Source organism: Lentinus tigrinus (assembly GCF_003813185.1).
Source record: "Lentinus tigrinus ALCF2SS1-7 unplaced genomic scaffold L226scaffold_4, whole genome shotgun sequence".
Classification (NCBI taxonomy): domain Eukaryota; kingdom Fungi; phylum Basidiomycota; class Agaricomycetes; order Polyporales; family Polyporaceae; genus Lentinus; species Lentinus tigrinus.
Window position 1 is genome coordinate 554,897 of NW_027137913.1, and position 14,940 is coordinate 569,836.

The 14,940-nt window shown below is 56.3% G+C and overlaps 7 protein-coding genes across 7 annotated transcripts; 2 read left to right on the forward strand and 5 right to left on the reverse strand.

The window, feature by feature from the left end:
• Positions 1–80: 80 nt before the first annotated feature.
• Positions 81–1,268, reverse strand: L226DRAFT_479784 (uncharacterized protein). The gene is made up of 3 exons (XM_067676858.1): positions 814–1,268; positions 378–753; positions 81–317 (listed from the first exon to the last, which is right to left on the reverse strand). The coding sequence occupies exons 1-3, from the start codon at positions 1,148–1,150 to the stop codon at positions 188–190; spliced, it is 843 nt and encodes a 280-aa protein (XP_067539609.1). The 5' UTR covers positions 1,151–1,268; the 3' UTR covers positions 81–187.
• Positions 1,269–1,658: 390 nt separating this feature from the next.
• On the reverse strand, positions 1,659–2,614 carry L226DRAFT_567235 (uncharacterized protein; the record flags this gene model as incomplete). The annotated part of the gene is made up of 3 exons (XM_067684000.1): positions 1,659–1,788; positions 1,839–2,214; positions 2,278–2,614. The coding sequence occupies 3 exons, from the start codon at positions 2,612–2,614 to the stop codon at positions 1,659–1,661; spliced, it is 843 nt and encodes a 280-aa protein (XP_067539610.1).
• A 689-nt stretch (positions 2,615–3,303) lies between these two features.
• Positions 3,304–4,651, reverse strand: L226DRAFT_501509 (GroES-like protein; the record flags this gene model as incomplete). The annotated part of the gene is made up of 6 exons (XM_067677837.1): positions 3,304–3,504; positions 3,564–3,853; positions 3,911–3,968; positions 4,028–4,153; positions 4,222–4,433; positions 4,497–4,651. 6 exons carry the CDS (start codon positions 4,649–4,651, stop codon positions 3,314–3,316), a joined length of 1,032 nt encoding a protein of 343 aa, XP_067539611.1. The 3' UTR covers positions 3,304–3,313.
• Positions 4,652–5,757: 1,106 nt separating this feature from the next.
• Positions 5,758–7,428, reverse strand: L226DRAFT_530880 (uncharacterized protein). Its single transcript, XM_067679962.1, has 6 exons — positions 7,216–7,428; positions 7,019–7,147; positions 6,790–6,960; positions 6,541–6,737; positions 6,278–6,433; positions 5,758–6,223 (listed from the first exon to the last, which is right to left on the reverse strand). The coding sequence occupies exons 2-6, from the start codon at positions 7,098–7,100 to the stop codon at positions 5,879–5,881; spliced, it is 951 nt and encodes a 316-aa protein (XP_067539612.1). The 5' UTR covers positions 7,101–7,147; positions 7,216–7,428; the 3' UTR covers positions 5,758–5,878.
• Positions 7,429–7,509: 81 nt separating this feature from the next.
• Positions 7,510–9,473, forward strand: L226DRAFT_501514 (VHS-domain-containing protein; the record flags this gene model as incomplete). Its single annotated transcript, XM_067677838.1, has 5 exons — positions 7,510–7,788; positions 7,850–8,213; positions 8,275–8,553; positions 8,609–8,693; positions 8,758–9,473. The coding sequence occupies exons 1-5, from the start codon at positions 7,640–7,642 to the stop codon at positions 9,471–9,473; spliced, it is 1,593 nt and encodes a 530-aa protein (XP_067539613.1). The 5' UTR covers positions 7,510–7,639.
• Positions 9,474–9,577: 104 nt separating this feature from the next.
• L226DRAFT_550648 (ATPase V1/A1 complex subunit E) lies at positions 9,578–10,789 on the reverse strand (the record flags this gene model as incomplete). Its single annotated transcript, XM_067682763.1, has 6 exons — positions 9,578–9,799; positions 9,861–9,948; positions 10,012–10,326; positions 10,399–10,481; positions 10,582–10,662; positions 10,736–10,789. 6 exons carry the CDS (start codon positions 10,787–10,789, stop codon positions 9,737–9,739), a joined length of 684 nt encoding a protein of 227 aa, XP_067539614.1. The 3' UTR covers positions 9,578–9,736.
• Positions 10,790–13,205: 2,416 nt separating this feature from the next.
• On the forward strand, positions 13,206–14,215 carry L226DRAFT_567239 (uncharacterized protein; the record flags this gene model as incomplete). Its single annotated transcript, XM_067684001.1, has 3 exons — positions 13,206–13,542; positions 13,606–13,834; positions 13,894–14,215. The coding sequence occupies 3 exons, from the start codon at positions 13,206–13,208 to the stop codon at positions 14,213–14,215; spliced, it is 888 nt and encodes a 295-aa protein (XP_067539615.1).
• Between the last annotated feature and the right edge of the window lie 725 nt (positions 14,216–14,940).

Sequence of the window (14,940 nt, forward strand, 5' to 3'; positions counted from 1 at the left end):
CCTCGTGCACCAATGACTCACCGTGCGTTGTCCATGCCAGGGTTTGTTTGGATCAACACGCGGCGCATCCGTCAATAGATACGGGCCGAAGTATGCTGTTTCAACTCATATGAAGCGGTAACGGTCACAATCTAGTAGTACATACACCATGGGCGAGGACCAGATACTAGGCTAGGGGGTCAACCAATTAGTCATAGAAGACCAAGAGCCTGAGCTCAATAGACTCCCGAAGGGGCGCATCCTTCGGGGTTGTAGAGTCCTCGAAAGCAGTGTGTGGGGTGAAGTTGGCGGTGACACCATCGTCCTTCGAGTCGTAGCTGAAAACACGTCAACATTTAGCACTCGGACTTAGGGGTTACTGCACAGCGACCACATACCACTTGATGAGCACGAGCTCCTCGGGACTCATGCCACGAAGGTACTTCCACTTGTTCCCGGGGTTAAACTTTACGCTGTAAGTCTCGCCATCGTGATCCGGATACTTGAGCGTGGTGGGAACGACGTCGTTATGACGGTCGACGCTGCGATAGTCGCACAACGCCAGGGGCCAGTCGTACGCTGGGTGCGAGATCGGCCGCCAGAGGTTGATGATCTGGAAGCGACCTGCGAGGAGCTTCGGGACGTCCCCCTCTGGGAGATGGCGGCGAACGCGAGCCCGCGCGGACTCAGGCGTCTGGTCGATGTGCACCTGGGGCACGGGCTGCCGCTTCTGCGGAGTGTCCTCAACCTCGCCAGGTCGGCGACGACGGATAGCTGATGTGATAACGTTAGCGGCGTTCGGACGCGCCCTCTGAATAGGTGATGACTACTTACTGTGGTCGAAGATAACCGCACGCGAAGCACCAGTCAGTTCCTTCACGAGTTCAATCGACTCGGGATAATACTCCTTCTCGATGACCTCATCGTTTTCGAAGGTAGTATGCTTCACAGAGCGGCGATAGTACTGAAAGCCGGTCGTGTCCAGAGAGACGGTATCCTCCTTGCCACGGATGTTCTCGACCTGAACCTCGTGAGGAACGGTCACCCAATTCCGCTGGCGCTGCCCCGTAGAAGCATCAGCGTTGATATAGATGTACGGCTTAGAGCCGTCCTCGGGGGGACTGAAGTAGTGGAGCGTGGCGGTGACTGTGTCGGCGGTGTCGATAGCCATGTTGGAGGTTAAGGACGTATGGGAGATGCGGTGGTGCGGGGAAAGTGGCAGGAGACTGATGCTCTCAGGCTTCGGACACTGTCGAGCTTTATATGATGTCAACCGTGTTCGTCTCAGTAATCCGCTGAGATGTCCGTGAGACGGAGTATACCCTGGGACACTTACCTGAGATGAGAGAAGCTTTGTCAGCTGATACAGAAGCACGCAACCAGTCGTCATTCGACTGTTTCCTTCTTCGGGCGCGAGCACCGAGCGAGGACTGCGAATCTGAATATGCATAGCGAGCAGACGCAGACAGAAACGCACGGCTTAGAGAGTCGTATACATTCGACGCTTCGGCAGCCAAAGCTGACCAACTGAACATTCATGCTACCTCGGCCGAGAGTAGTCAGCTGGTTCATACAGAAAGACGCCTCCACGAGTCAGCGATGCCAGTCGGACCAGAATATTCCGTCCATGAGTATGCATTGTGATTAAGTTCAGTCAGACACAAGACTGGCAGCATCAATCAATCGTAGAAGACCAAGAGCCTCAGCTCAATGGACTCCCGGAGAGGAGCATCCTTCGGCGTCGTTGGATCCTCGAATGCGGTATGAGGCGTGAAGATAGCCGTAGCACCGTCATCCTTCGAGTCGAAGCTATAGAGCGTGTCAGCCGTGTCATAGGGCCAGAGCATTGATTGCCTTACCACTTGATGAGCACAAACTCGTCCGGCTCCATGCCGCGCAGATACTTCCACTTGTGGTTGGGGTTGTACAGAATACTGAACGTCTCGCCATCGCGGTCGGCGTACTTCAGTGCGGTGGGCACGAGATCATTCTCGCGGGCAACAGTGCGGTAGTCGCATAGTGCGAGTGGCCAGTCGTACGCGGGGCGCGAGATCGGCCGCCAGAGGTTTATGATCTGGTAACGGCCCTGCAGGAGCTTGGGAACTTCCTCGGCGGACATGTGGAGATGGACGCGGTTCTTCGCGGATTGAGCGGTTTGGTCTATGTGTACCTGAGGCACCGGCTGGCGCTTCTCCTCAGTGTCGTCAATCTCGCCTGGGCGACGACGGCGGATGGCTGCAAAAGATCCATGTGTCAGTTTCTGATCAGGTAGCTGGTACATCCGTCAATTCGACTCACTGTGATCAAAGGGAACAACTCGAGAAGCCCCTGTCATCTCCTTAACGAGTTCGATAGACTCGGGGTAGTACTCCTCTTTAATGACCTCAGTGTTCGCGAAAGACCTGTGCTGAACAGCACGGCGGAAGAACTGGAATCCCGCGGTGTCGAGGGACACGGTATCCTCCTTGCCACGGAGGTTCTCGATCTCAACCTGGTGTGGAATGCTCTCCCAGTTGCGGGCGCGCTCGCCGGTGACGGGATCCGCATCGACGGCCATGTAGGCCTTTGATCCATCCTTCGGAGGAGAGAAGTACTGGAGGGTCGCAGCGACGGTGTTAATTGAGTCGACGGACATCGCACTGTAGTGTGATCGACGGCGATTTGGAGGGGTGTGGGATTGGAATGTGTTGTCAGACCGCCTCCGAGTCCACAGGTTTATATAGCTTGCGGAACCACGACAATACGATGAGACGAGGCGAAGACTTGAAATCGCGTCGGAGGGCTTCCTGAGAGGCTTCATCAGCTGCGAGGTCACCAAACTTACCATACATTTGCATGATTATCGGGCACGGTGCCGGTAAGTACAGCGACCACCCGAGCATCGTGCACGGCGATGCATCAGGGGTGTGGAGTGCTCCTCCAGCTGACAAAGACCAGCTGGCGACTTCGAGGAAGAACAGGTGGACTTAGTGGAGCTCAACATTCGATGACAACGACTGGAGAAGCCCAGGCGTCTGCGCGCAGGTGTGTGTGTCAGCGCTCTTTGTCACCAGATGTAGTAGTAGTACACGCTGATGGTGAAACATGCATTTCAAAGATACAACTTCAAGTTCTTTGCCAAGGTGGCGTAGTCTTCCCTTCCAGCGATTAGGCACGCTTCATCATATGGACGCAATGATATTATAGAACGTGATGGTGAGTATCGTACCAGTAATAAGCCCAAATTCATATTACATGATAATAAGAGAGACGAATCCGCTGACTATCCCAAGGTTGAAAGTATGATGTTATGGACCCGGCAGCCAAGACTGGTAGGGGTGTCGTCTCAGTAGCCTTACGGAACGATGACCGCCCTGAAGCGCGCCGTCTCCCTACGCTCGAACGCTTCCTGCGCCTTGGTCAACGGGAAGCGCTCCACGAAGCATTTGATCTTCTTCGCCTTCACAAACGCAAAGCAGTCCTCGGCGTCCTTCGGCGAGCCTGCCGGCCAACCTCTGATTGAGAGGCGCTTGATGAGCAGCGCGACTAGCAGCACATCGTCAGCATTGCCCGACCGCAATTCGCACAGGGACACGGGGACGAACGGGGAGGGATCCTCATCGGTTCCGGTTCGACGGCCATGACGAGCAGGGTGCCGTCGACGGCGAGAGCGTTGATGAGGTTCTCGGTTGCGCCGGCGTTCGGGGCGGTGGACATGATGACCTTCATGCCACCGAACTTCTGCAAGGCTTGGGCTTGGTTAACTTTGGAGCCGTCGATGAACTCGTCTGCGCCGAGGCTTCGAGCCATCTCCTCTTTGGACGAGTCGCATGAGAGGGCGATGGTCCTGAAGCCCATCGCGGAAGCGAACTGGAGGGCGAGGTGACCAAGGCCGCTGCGTAGGAAGTCACACTGAGTGCTTGCGATTCGAGGATTGGCAAAGATGACCTACCCAATGCCTTGAATGGCAACGTACTCCGGAGGAGTCACAGTCATGTTGCGAAGAGCATCTGTGGGAACAATGTCGTTGAGACCTCCCTGCAGGTTAGGTAGCCGACTGTGTACGCACTGAAGGTCGAGATACCGGCACACAAAAGAGGAGCAGCCTCAGCGGGATCGAGGTCCTCCGGGACCGCAACGACCGCCTCCGACCTTAGCGTGACGTACTCGGCGTACCCCCCATCCCGCGTGGCACCTAAGTGAGAACCCGACAACACGTTAGCATGAGGTGCCCGAGTGGCGTGGCAGAACCGAAGGAGGCACCGTTGATGTTCTGGTTCTCGCAAGTGAGATAGTCACCCGCCCGGCACCGAGTACAAGTGGCACAATGGCCCCCGTGCCAACCAGCACCGACGCGCTGCCCGATCTTCCATTGCGTCTCCTGGCAGGACACCGCAACAACGTCTCCGATGACCTCGTGGCCTGGGACTCGCGGAAGAGGGCAAGGCATCACTTGCGACGGACAGATGTCGTCCCTAGTAGTAGGGCAATGTCAGCTTCAACACTGTCGAGGAACAGGCGTCGAGAGCTGGACTCACGTTCCACATACCCCGCATGCGAGGACCTTGACGACGATCTCCCCCGGACTGGGGAACCGCCACGGGACGGTGAGCTTCTGTAGCTTACCGCCGGGCTCGAGGAAAGCATATGCAGTGTAGCAAGTGGGATACTGCGTGACGACTGCTGGGCACATGACGGAAGGTCAGACAATTCACGGGTGGGAGTGGGAGGAGAGTTGAGGAGAGCTCAACTTACTGTGAGACCAGGCCTTCCCACCATCTTATATACTTCGCGGGCTTCGTATACGCTGACGCAAGCGCAATCCGCCGCAAATATGCATCACTCTGCGGCGCATTAGAGCGAACGCTGTTGTGGCCCAGATGACGGCAGGATGGCCGTGTTCGGGTGTATAGCAAGCAAGCAGACTATGTTGTATTTCTCTCTGTCACCGTAAACTCGATCAGCAATGTGCTTGAGAGCGTGTGGGATCCACCTGGCTCCGAGGACAGAACTCCAGGTTGTAGTGCGCAGGCAGAACAGGCCGCGGGCCCAGTAGCCGGCTCGTTTCGCGGGGGCGGCGTTATTAGTTGAACCTTTTTGCGTGGCAGAAGGTGCTCCAGAGAAATAGGCTGGAGACCATTCAGAGGGGCCGAGAACAACTGCAACTTGTGGATCTCCATGCGAACGAGGGCGCAGCGCACACTTGTACCAATGGAACCGCGGAGGTTGCAAATTATGCATCGTAGGACCCTGGACTACTTCCCAGCTCTTCTTATTAGTTTAGTCTGTGTAGATAGGCATTCAATGGGTCAGCGTCCGCGGCTCAAATGTTGCAAATAGAACGCCCCATCCTTGATCTTGTGGCAAAAGCTACAATAGTACCGATGTCGAGACTCCGTGGACATCTGCAATCGTGCCACGACCGCGCCTGCTACCCCGAACCGTGAAAGGAAGCACTTCGGATTATGGCCAACTAACGCCGGGTTGGATATGCGACTTGGTTGCTCAATGGCAAGTATGAGGTTGTAAAAAACCTTGAGACATACCGGTACTCGGAAACTTTCAAAGTTCCCTGGCTCTTACATGCAGTCCGACCACGACGGAGGGAAGGGGCGCGCTGGCAAAGTGCATAGAAGTTTTGACAGATCCTGGTCTACCAACGTTAGAAAGTGCCACAAACGGCTTCGAGAAGGGGAGACTAACTTTGGGGTACAGACCCCAGCGGGACGCTTGGGTCGATGGTAGCTGGACCACCGCGGGACTCACGCCATAGGCGTATTTAGGATAACAAAGCAACATGCCTGTTGCATAGTGATACAGTAACTCTACTCATACAAATGCGGAAACACATATACCCATGACAACACAGATTCCGAACCCAAGAAGAAAGATGACGAGACGGCGAGGTGCACAAAACTCCTCACGGCGAGGGGCGACGAGGCGAGCCCGGGGCACCCGGGGCTTCCTGCTGCGTTCTGTGCTCAAACAAACGATTCTCCAGTTCGAGCTCCAACCGTTCCTTGCCCTCCTCGGTGCCCCAGACAACGCGATCGGAGAGATCGAAGGCGCCGGTGCCAAATGTCTGCGCGTAGTCCCACTGTCGCTCGCCCACGCCCTTCACATGCTTGAGAAGGCCTTGAAGGAAGTGGTCACGTAGGAGTTGGTCTGAGGGACGCTGCGTAGGATCGGAGATATGGTCGAGACGAAGGACGCGGCCGACGATGTTGTCGTGCCCTGCTATGAACGCTGTGATACGATACTCGTTCTTGAAAGCTAGGTTGAGAACAGCTGTAAGCTGCTGAGGGCTAGAAAGACGTACATCAGGATCGACACCAAACTCGTGGTCGGCCCACGGCCTATGTAGGTCGGCACTGAGGAGGAGCATGTTTTGGATGGAGCCAATCTTCGACACTCCTCCCACGCAATTGGCGCAGTCGGTGTCGGTGATGAGGGAAGCATAACCTCCAGCGTTCCACTAAGCCAGTGTAAGCGGCCACACAGGAAGCTGCAGCGGGCGTGGTTCAATCTACCAGACATCATAGCCAATACCCGCTGCAGCGCGCAAACCGACTGGACACGTACCTCGGTCATGTGTGCTCGAGAAAAGATATGTGCGGGTTGCAGCCCGTTCCACATAAGACTATGTCCATAGACCATGCACTTTCCGTCGCGGTCGACGAAGCGAGAAAGCTTGCGGTCGTGTTCTTGAGAGCGAGTGGGCGTCGGTTGCCGCCTGCGAGCGTGCTTGGGAGTCAGGTTGATATGCATAGGCGAGCCATCTGGCAGACCCGTTCAGCGTGAACAGTGATTCTGCAGGATGACGAAGCCTGCCTGCAGCTAGCAGAACGTATTTCCCGGGCATCACGATGGCACTGGTGGGGAAGTACTGCTCTGCAGCGAACCTGTCGCCTCGTACAATAATCCAGTTATTCGTTGATTCGAACAGAACATGTAGCCATTGGAAGAACGTCGTCCAAGAGATAGTACCGTACTGGTGGAAGCCTGAGGGATGGTGAGGACTGAGAGCCTGTGAGAATATGACAACGCTGCTAGCACACACCTGCAAGTATTGTTCCATGATAGTCTCCGAGTATAACGTTGCGGTCCGCGGGGCAGTTCAGTAACAGACTCCGAGCAGGCATGGTGGCGGAGAGAGAGAGGCGGAAGTGTGCGACGCGTCAGTCCGAGACTATATAGGCAGTAGCATGCGGATGTAAGCATGTGGAAGCAGCCGATTCCGAAGGGGTAGTCACGCACACAAGAACGATGTAGTGAATTTCTAAGCCCCACTGAGTTTGGGAGCAGCCACTACTAGCACGGAACCTGAGCTCGAGAGGGCACCCTTGAACACAAATAGCCGGAGATCGTCAGATAAATATTATGCGCAGTAGACCCGCAGGTCGGCGTAGATTCCGCGCGGTCGACGCTGCCTGTCGAGAAAAAAGGCCCGGGAGATGGTGGCGACTCGAGAAAAGTAACGGTATGAGTCTCGCCTTTGCAGCCGGTGTCCGAGTCGCTCAATGAATCCGCAACTCTGGGCGTCATTGTGAGCGCCAGCCACGTTCCTCCGCCCTCGACGGCCACGCCCTCCTCCTCGACGTCGGGCTCGTTCCCGGACACCGTGTCTGCTATTCTTCACTTCGATCCCGCTGTCTGAAGTCGTCGCCATTACCGTCGCAAGATGTTGTCCGCATCATCTCCGTCATGGCTATCCAATGTATCTCAAGTCGAGGTGCTCATTACGCGAGCATGCAATCCGACTATGGGCGAGCCTAACTATGCCCTCCACCTCGAGGTTGCGGAATACATCAACCAAAAGAAGGCAAATACGTGCGTCGTACACAGCCTTGACTGCTTGATATGCTCGACTGAGAGTATTCATTGCACATAGCCCGCGCGAAGCAGCCATGACTATCGCCCGTCTGGTGAACCACCGCAATCCGCACATTGCCATGCTCGCCCTCGCGCTTCTCGAGACTCTCGTACAGTCCTGTGGATACGCGTTCCAGCTACAGATTGCGACGAAGGAGTTCTTGAACGAGCTCGTCCGCCGCTTTCCCGAGCGCCCCCCGCCGTTCCCTGGCCCGGTCATGCAGAAGATCCTGGATCTCATCAACAATTGGAAGGAGGGCATCTGCGTCGAGTCGCGCTGGAAGGATGACTTTAGCAATATTCGCGACATGCATAGGTTGCTCACGTTCAAGGGGTACCGCTTCCGAGATGTGCCAAGACAGTCAGCAGGCTCTTCTGCTTCGGTGAGTCCCTGCACGACTAGAATGGATGTAGTTGTTCCTCAACAAACGGCGCAATCGTTAGAATATCAAATCCGCCGATGAACTTGAGGCCGAGGATCGAGAAGCACAAGAGGCGAAGCTGCAAGAACTCATCCGGAGAGGTACTCCTCGGGACCTCGCAGCTGCACAGGAGTTGATGAAGACCCTCGCCGGCGCGAATCCTGATGCGAAGCCGGACTACCGCACACAAGCCCTGACCGAGCTGAACAAGCTCGAGAGCAAGGTGATCTTGCTGAATGAGATCCTTGATAACGCCGATACCACGAAAGGGGAGAAGTTCGTGCAGGGCGATGTGTACGACGTAAGTTCGCATACATGCTCATTCTCAGTCATTGCTGACGATCCGTGACCAATAGCAAGTAGCCTCAATATTGCGCGACGCGCGGCCCAAGATTCAGAAGTGGATATCTAACGCCGAGACAGATGATCCTGAGTCATTAGGTGCGTCGCGGCCTTGGAACGCGATTGTTTTCACCGCTATCACGTATTCATACTCCACTTTCAGATACCTACCTCCAGATTAACGACCAGATCAACACCGTATTGAACCGATACGAGGCATACAAGAAAGGCGACTACACCGTCGCAGCGAACCCCATACCTCCGGAGCTCTCCAACGGCGCTGGCCCTAGCGGTTCCCAGTCGGTCTCCCTCATCGACTTTGACGACGCTCCAGCGCAGTCCGCTGTCCCCGCAGGAGGCGCGGGCGGGATTGACGAGCTCGCGAGCTTGTTCGGGCCGAGCGCACCCGTACAAAGCGCATCTATACCTGCGACATCTCCCGCTCCCGCGCCGAACATCATGGGCAACCTCAGCAGCTTGTACGCACAGTCCGCCAACACCGCGATGGGCGCGGGTATGGGCTTCGGCGGTATGGGCATGTCCACCCAGCCTCAACAGGCTCAGACACCGCCGATATACCATACCCCCACTCCGATGATGGGTATGGGTATGGGCGGGCAGCCACCTCGTGCGGGGACCGTTTCGCCTTCGTCAGGAGCGCCGTTGGGCTCCATCCGTCTCGGCACCCCGTCGACGCCCTCACATCCTCCACCGCAGCCGCAGAGCCCAGGCTACTTTGGGCAACCTATGCAGCCGATGCAGCCACAGCATCAGCAACAGCAATTCCAGCCTACGCATGCACAGACACAACCGCAGGCGCAGCCGGCGGCAGGACAGCAGGGGAAGGATCCGTTCGCGGACTTGGTTGGATTGTTCTGACGGACTTTTGAGTATTGGTATTTACTGGGAGTGGAGCATGTTCATGGGCGGATGTACGTTAGATGTGCAATATGCCGCATCGACGAAGTGTTTGTACATGTCGTGGCCGGTGTCTTCATTGAATCCTGGTGCACGGTCTTGAAAATCATGTCACGGACCATTCGTGCGTGAAATTGCATGGACAGTGGTGAGTATATATGTACAAGTCGCGTGCTCATTGCACAGTCCGCACAATCTGAGCTCGGGTATATCGCTTGGCACGTTCATGTGTAGAACTTACGGTTCGGGTTGGTACCGAACAGGTCCGTCCTGATCTCGGGAAGCATCTAGTTCAGAAACATAGGGATAAGCGACATAGAGCATACTCAGACAACGGTAGACACATACCCTGTCCTCCAGTAACCGTAGCCGCTCATCAAGAGTATTGTCCAGCGTAATGCGCTCCGTACCGCTGATCAGCTTCACACCACCAGCACTGTGTCGCATCCCCATAAACTTCTACTCCATCAACACACCAATTCCTGAAGATAGCACTCACATATCGCTGCTCAACGTCGCCTTCACGGACACCTTGACCGTGCGCCCGCTGATCTCGTTGTACTGCTTCGCAGCGCCATCCGCAGCGCGCTGCACGACGTCGACATCCTCCTCGCGCGCGTGCACGGTGACCTCGGGCTCGAGCAAAGAGAGAACGCCCTGCACGATGACGCCCTCGAGGAACTGCACGTAGCGGGCCTCGTCCTTTGCGAGCGCGTCGATCTCCTCGCGGGCAGTCTGGAAGAGGTCCTGCAGGTGCTCCTCGCGCTGCTGGAGCAGCTTCAGACGGGACTTGTTCGTCAGGGTCGAATGTGCGCTGCGTAAGGAGACAGGGAGAGAACAGAGGTCAGAAGCGGGCGAGGATGGATGGGAGGAGGACGAGACGTACATCTTCTGTGCAACCTCGGCACCCTTGCGCTTCTTCTCGAACTGTGCATCAATAGCTTGCTGTTCCTGCTTGACCAGCTTCGCCTATACGCCGTGCCATCCAACTCAGCAACTATTCGTGTTCCCACCACTCATGGACGCCCCCATACGCTCCGGAGCGCATGTGTCGTGTAGATGGACGCACCTTCTCGATAGCAAACTCCTCATCCGCCTTGACCTTAATCTCCCGTGCCTTCTCAAGGGCCTCCTGCTTGATGAACGCGAGCTGCAGTCCATACGTATGTTAGGCACCGTACTCCTGCGTATGTGTATCCTCTCCCCGATACATGACGACATACCATCTTGTTCATCTCGCTGAGGACCTCATCGTCGTTGAGCGGGCGGTTCGCCATCGTCGTACAAGGGTGTCTAGGAAGCCTGCACTAGGAAGAGAGATGCCCAGAGTCGGGGAGGAGGAGATACGGGACTCAGAGCAACGAGCACGCCGACGAGGGGGTCCCCGATTCGGAAGTGGCGGCGGTGACGCGTGACTGTGCCGGATACGGCGGGTGTGACACGCTACGTCAGGGCTGCTTGGCGCTCTGACATTCCCTTTCGCCCGCCATGGCCTTAGTTCAAGGTTGGTCGAAGACTCGAAGTGCTCTGGTGCTTGATTAGCTATCCAGGCCTCATATCACTTCCTTGTTACGGTACTTGTTGTCCATAAGATCTCTGGTTGGTTCGTGCCTGTCGACTTGGAAATTACGCTCACCAGTACTTCTCCCAGGAGTCCCAGGTAGCTGCGTATCTTACGAGGTTTGCCGCGTATACTATTCGATCGTAGTCATCACATAACGAACCCAACAACTTTCCTACTTGGATCCAGCCCTTGTTCGCTCCCACGCTCGAGGAGAGTATGAAGCAACCGTCAAAGCTCTTGCAGTGCCTCATCGTCAACGGAGAACGAATGCCCGTAATAGCGGCGTCTGGATCCGTCTATGAAGATAGCAGCACGTCTTCTCCGTGAGTTCGAGTGCAGTGATCATGGTACGCGAAGCATCAAAAGCACAACCAGACAGCTATCACATTGGCTAGCACCTGTCAAGTCAACTTCATCTGTACTCTGCATCTGGCCATGTCATGAAGCCTACGAAGTGCCACACTCGGGCAACTGATCCGGGTTCTATGACTGCGAAATGGCCCGATAGTGAGCAGATGTTTGACTTTGCGCCGCCTGCGCAGATCCCTGCGGTCAGTCATTATACATACCCCACAGCCATCACGATGCTGACGAGCTGCGCAGATCCCGACGGGTAGCTACGCCAGCGCATGGCACGATGCACCTGTCCGTCGGTCCTTCGCGAGACCGAACAGCGGTCATGCCGCCTCTCCACGGTGTGCTGTTGATGTGCGAACGCGGAGGCAGCTACAATCGTAGGTAACAGTCTGTGGATGCCTTCTTGTGATCGGGAACTCGAGGCTATGCATGAGGCATACATACCAAGGACCCATCAAGAATGCCCTCTAGTGCACCGCTGCTGGATTGCTGCCCCTGCAGGATCTGCGCTAGTGTGCGTTCGGGCAGTACAGTGGGTGCCGGTTGTCCTTCAACAGTCCCACTCTATCAATGCATATTCACTCTAGGCTCCCAAAACACCATCTACTCGTTCGTGACCGCAGAGCCGCTTTGAACTTCGAAGTTCCGCACACCAACTTCGAGGACTCTACTCGATCGTGACATCGGTAAGTCTTGTCGCAAAGTCGCGTCCATGTGTCTAATTATATGCGAAGTGTCTTGTCTGGAGTGTCCAACGTACACATTTACGAGGTCTCCTGGTGGCGCAGGGACACCCATGTAGATCCTAATGATTGCCGGACGCTGTGGCTTAAGGTTCTCATGTCAACCAATCAGTACGTATGTGTGGGAGGCCTGTTCCGCACTGTGGGGACTACTTGTGCAGGACCTCGGAGTCGCAGACGGCAGGTGGATGGTTTTCATCATGATGGCATCGTCCTCGACCTGGTCGTGTGGTGATGCAGGCCTGTACAGTGCAAGTACGTAGGGAAGGCAGCCAGTTCCGTTCGGGTTGCTTTCGGAGGTAGAACTGAGCGATGGGAAGTGGAGAGGAGTAATATCCGCTGGTATCGAGACGACCCGTGGTGATAGGAGCAACGAGCTGTGTGTCGCGCACTGCGAAGACGAGCGCCTTGAGATACCCGAAGCGGTAATCCCGAACACTGGTATGTCGTCGCGTGCGAACACTGCCCGACGCGCTCTTGTCCTCCTCCCTCGCTGCCAGTGCACCCACCCAAGTCCACTCTCCCATGTCCCAGTCTTTGCGGCGGCATTCCGACATCCTCCCTCGGCCATCTGTCTTGTCATGCTGCATTATGGTCCTCGGGCAGTCTGCGTGATAGTTGAGGAAATGATAGAAGTTGCAACTGATCGTTGGTGGCGATGTGGGATCAGCATACAGCGGGCAGCCTGACGACTCTGTCCATCATGCTGTTGCCGGGAATAGGCTACGCGCCGAGGCCTCGCAAGCAATGCAAGGGCCAACGACTGGCCAATGGGACACCACGACAACGCCGACGGTCTGACAACCGAGCGGTCCGTCGCCCTCAAGAGCCCGCGTCCTGCGTCCGCCTTCTCTGGTTCCCTCCCACCTTCATCCAAGTGGCCACCTTTTTTCTTCGCACATCGCAGGTCGATTGTACAGCTCCTTTCTTCACTTCACTTGTTCTTCCCTTCCTCTTTCCAAGGAGCTTACAGTCACTTTCGCAACGCAAACCCTAAGCATCGCATATCACGATCCTCACGCACCCGTCATGAACGCAAAGTTCGCCGCCGCACCCCGAAACGTTATGGAACGCGCCCCCGCACCAGCTGCACGTCGCCCGTCGCTTTCCGTCCGCTGCCCCGTCGCCCCGCTCGAGAAGGCTGCCATAACAGAGCTCGCAATGACGATCGCTGAAGAGATCGCCAGTCTCAGTCGTTCCCCTAACCCCATCGGGATCGACGTCCCCCTCAAGCATTCAGGCCTTGACCCCAAGACCCTCTCTAGCTTCCACGCCTGGCTCAAGTCCGCCCATGACTATGACGCCAGCTTCAGCAGGCTCCTGGAGGACGATACTACGGCAGAGGTACTTGCTACCGATATCTTAGGTACGCCTGCATCCTGCTTCACCGTAGCATGGCCCTCAAACCATTGCGTCTGCGCGTGCATAGCGTCCCCGAGAACCCGCCAGTACCGAACACTTCCGAAGCCCCCAACCAAGCAAGTGGGCTCCGGCTCATTCGCGCTCTCCAGGCGCGCCCGCCGCGCCCCACGCGCCCCCATTGCCCTCGATGTCACAGCCGAGCCTGAGGAGGTCGCTGTTCCATCTGCAGCGGTCAGGCAGTACGCCGCAGACATCGGCATGGCCCCGTACGACTCATGGGCAGGCAAGAAGACTGGGTGAGCGCCCCCTCGTACCGCTATTTCAAACTGAACTCGATTGCTGACAGCGCATGCAGCCTCATGTACGGTCTTCTGGCCTTGGGACTGGTCAGCTCACCGCTGTCGCCGCCCGCCGCCGCACGCGCGGCCATGAAGTCCCCCGCGGTGCAGTCCTCCTTCAACCCAGGAATGCGCCTGCGGCCCATCGCGCCGCTTGATGACCCCCGCGCGGTCCTGCCGACGCGCACGCCCATCTTCGCTTCCTTCCTTGACTCGGTGCGCATGCCTGGCTACGACCTGGTCCAGTCCCCGTGGGTGCCAGACCGCCAGTTTGCCAGCCTCGACGGCATGTTCGCCGAACTCTCCTTCCCGCAGACCCCTGCCCCCGAGAGCGTTTAAGCTCGGTCCGGCTAGTCGGGTCACACGAACGCACTTCCTCCCGCCCTCGCTCAAGGCGCACACGCACATGTTCATCAAGAGAAGAGTTTGTACGTTCTGATGTTAGAGATTAAGAGACTCGGACTCTCTGGATATGCGGACCTTACTTGCATAAGTGACATTTTGATCATTGTTCAATCGTTCCGTGTTTTCGCTCGTTGCATTACTTCCATTCGTTTCGCTTTTCGGTTCTCGGCACATGCACATGCATACCCCGCACACATTCCCCCGTCCCCCATGGCCACCATCTGCATCCCCGAACTTTGCATTTTTTTCCCATTCATCGTCGTGGTGTTGTTTACTTTTGTGGCTTCGTTGTCGTCTTTGCTTTCGTTTCGCAGTGCGCCCCCTGTAACAGTATGTACGTATACGTAGCTGCCTGATCTTGCATACGACGTCACGACAATTGATGCAGGGGTTTTTCTGGTCAGGGAACCCACCCATATCTCCTCCATTGTGTGCGCCTCCCACAGGTCTTCATGTTGTACTTAGTATCGTGCGGCCGCCTCTGCTGGTAATCTGCCTACAGCAATGCCGACCACAGCGCAACTTGGTAAGCACCCTAACCAGTCTTTAGCGATCAAATGCTAAACCTTCCTCCTAGGTCTCGACGACTATGGGCGATACCAACGCAACGCATATCACTGCCGCCCACGCTGTCGACTCTCGCATACATTGACAAGCGC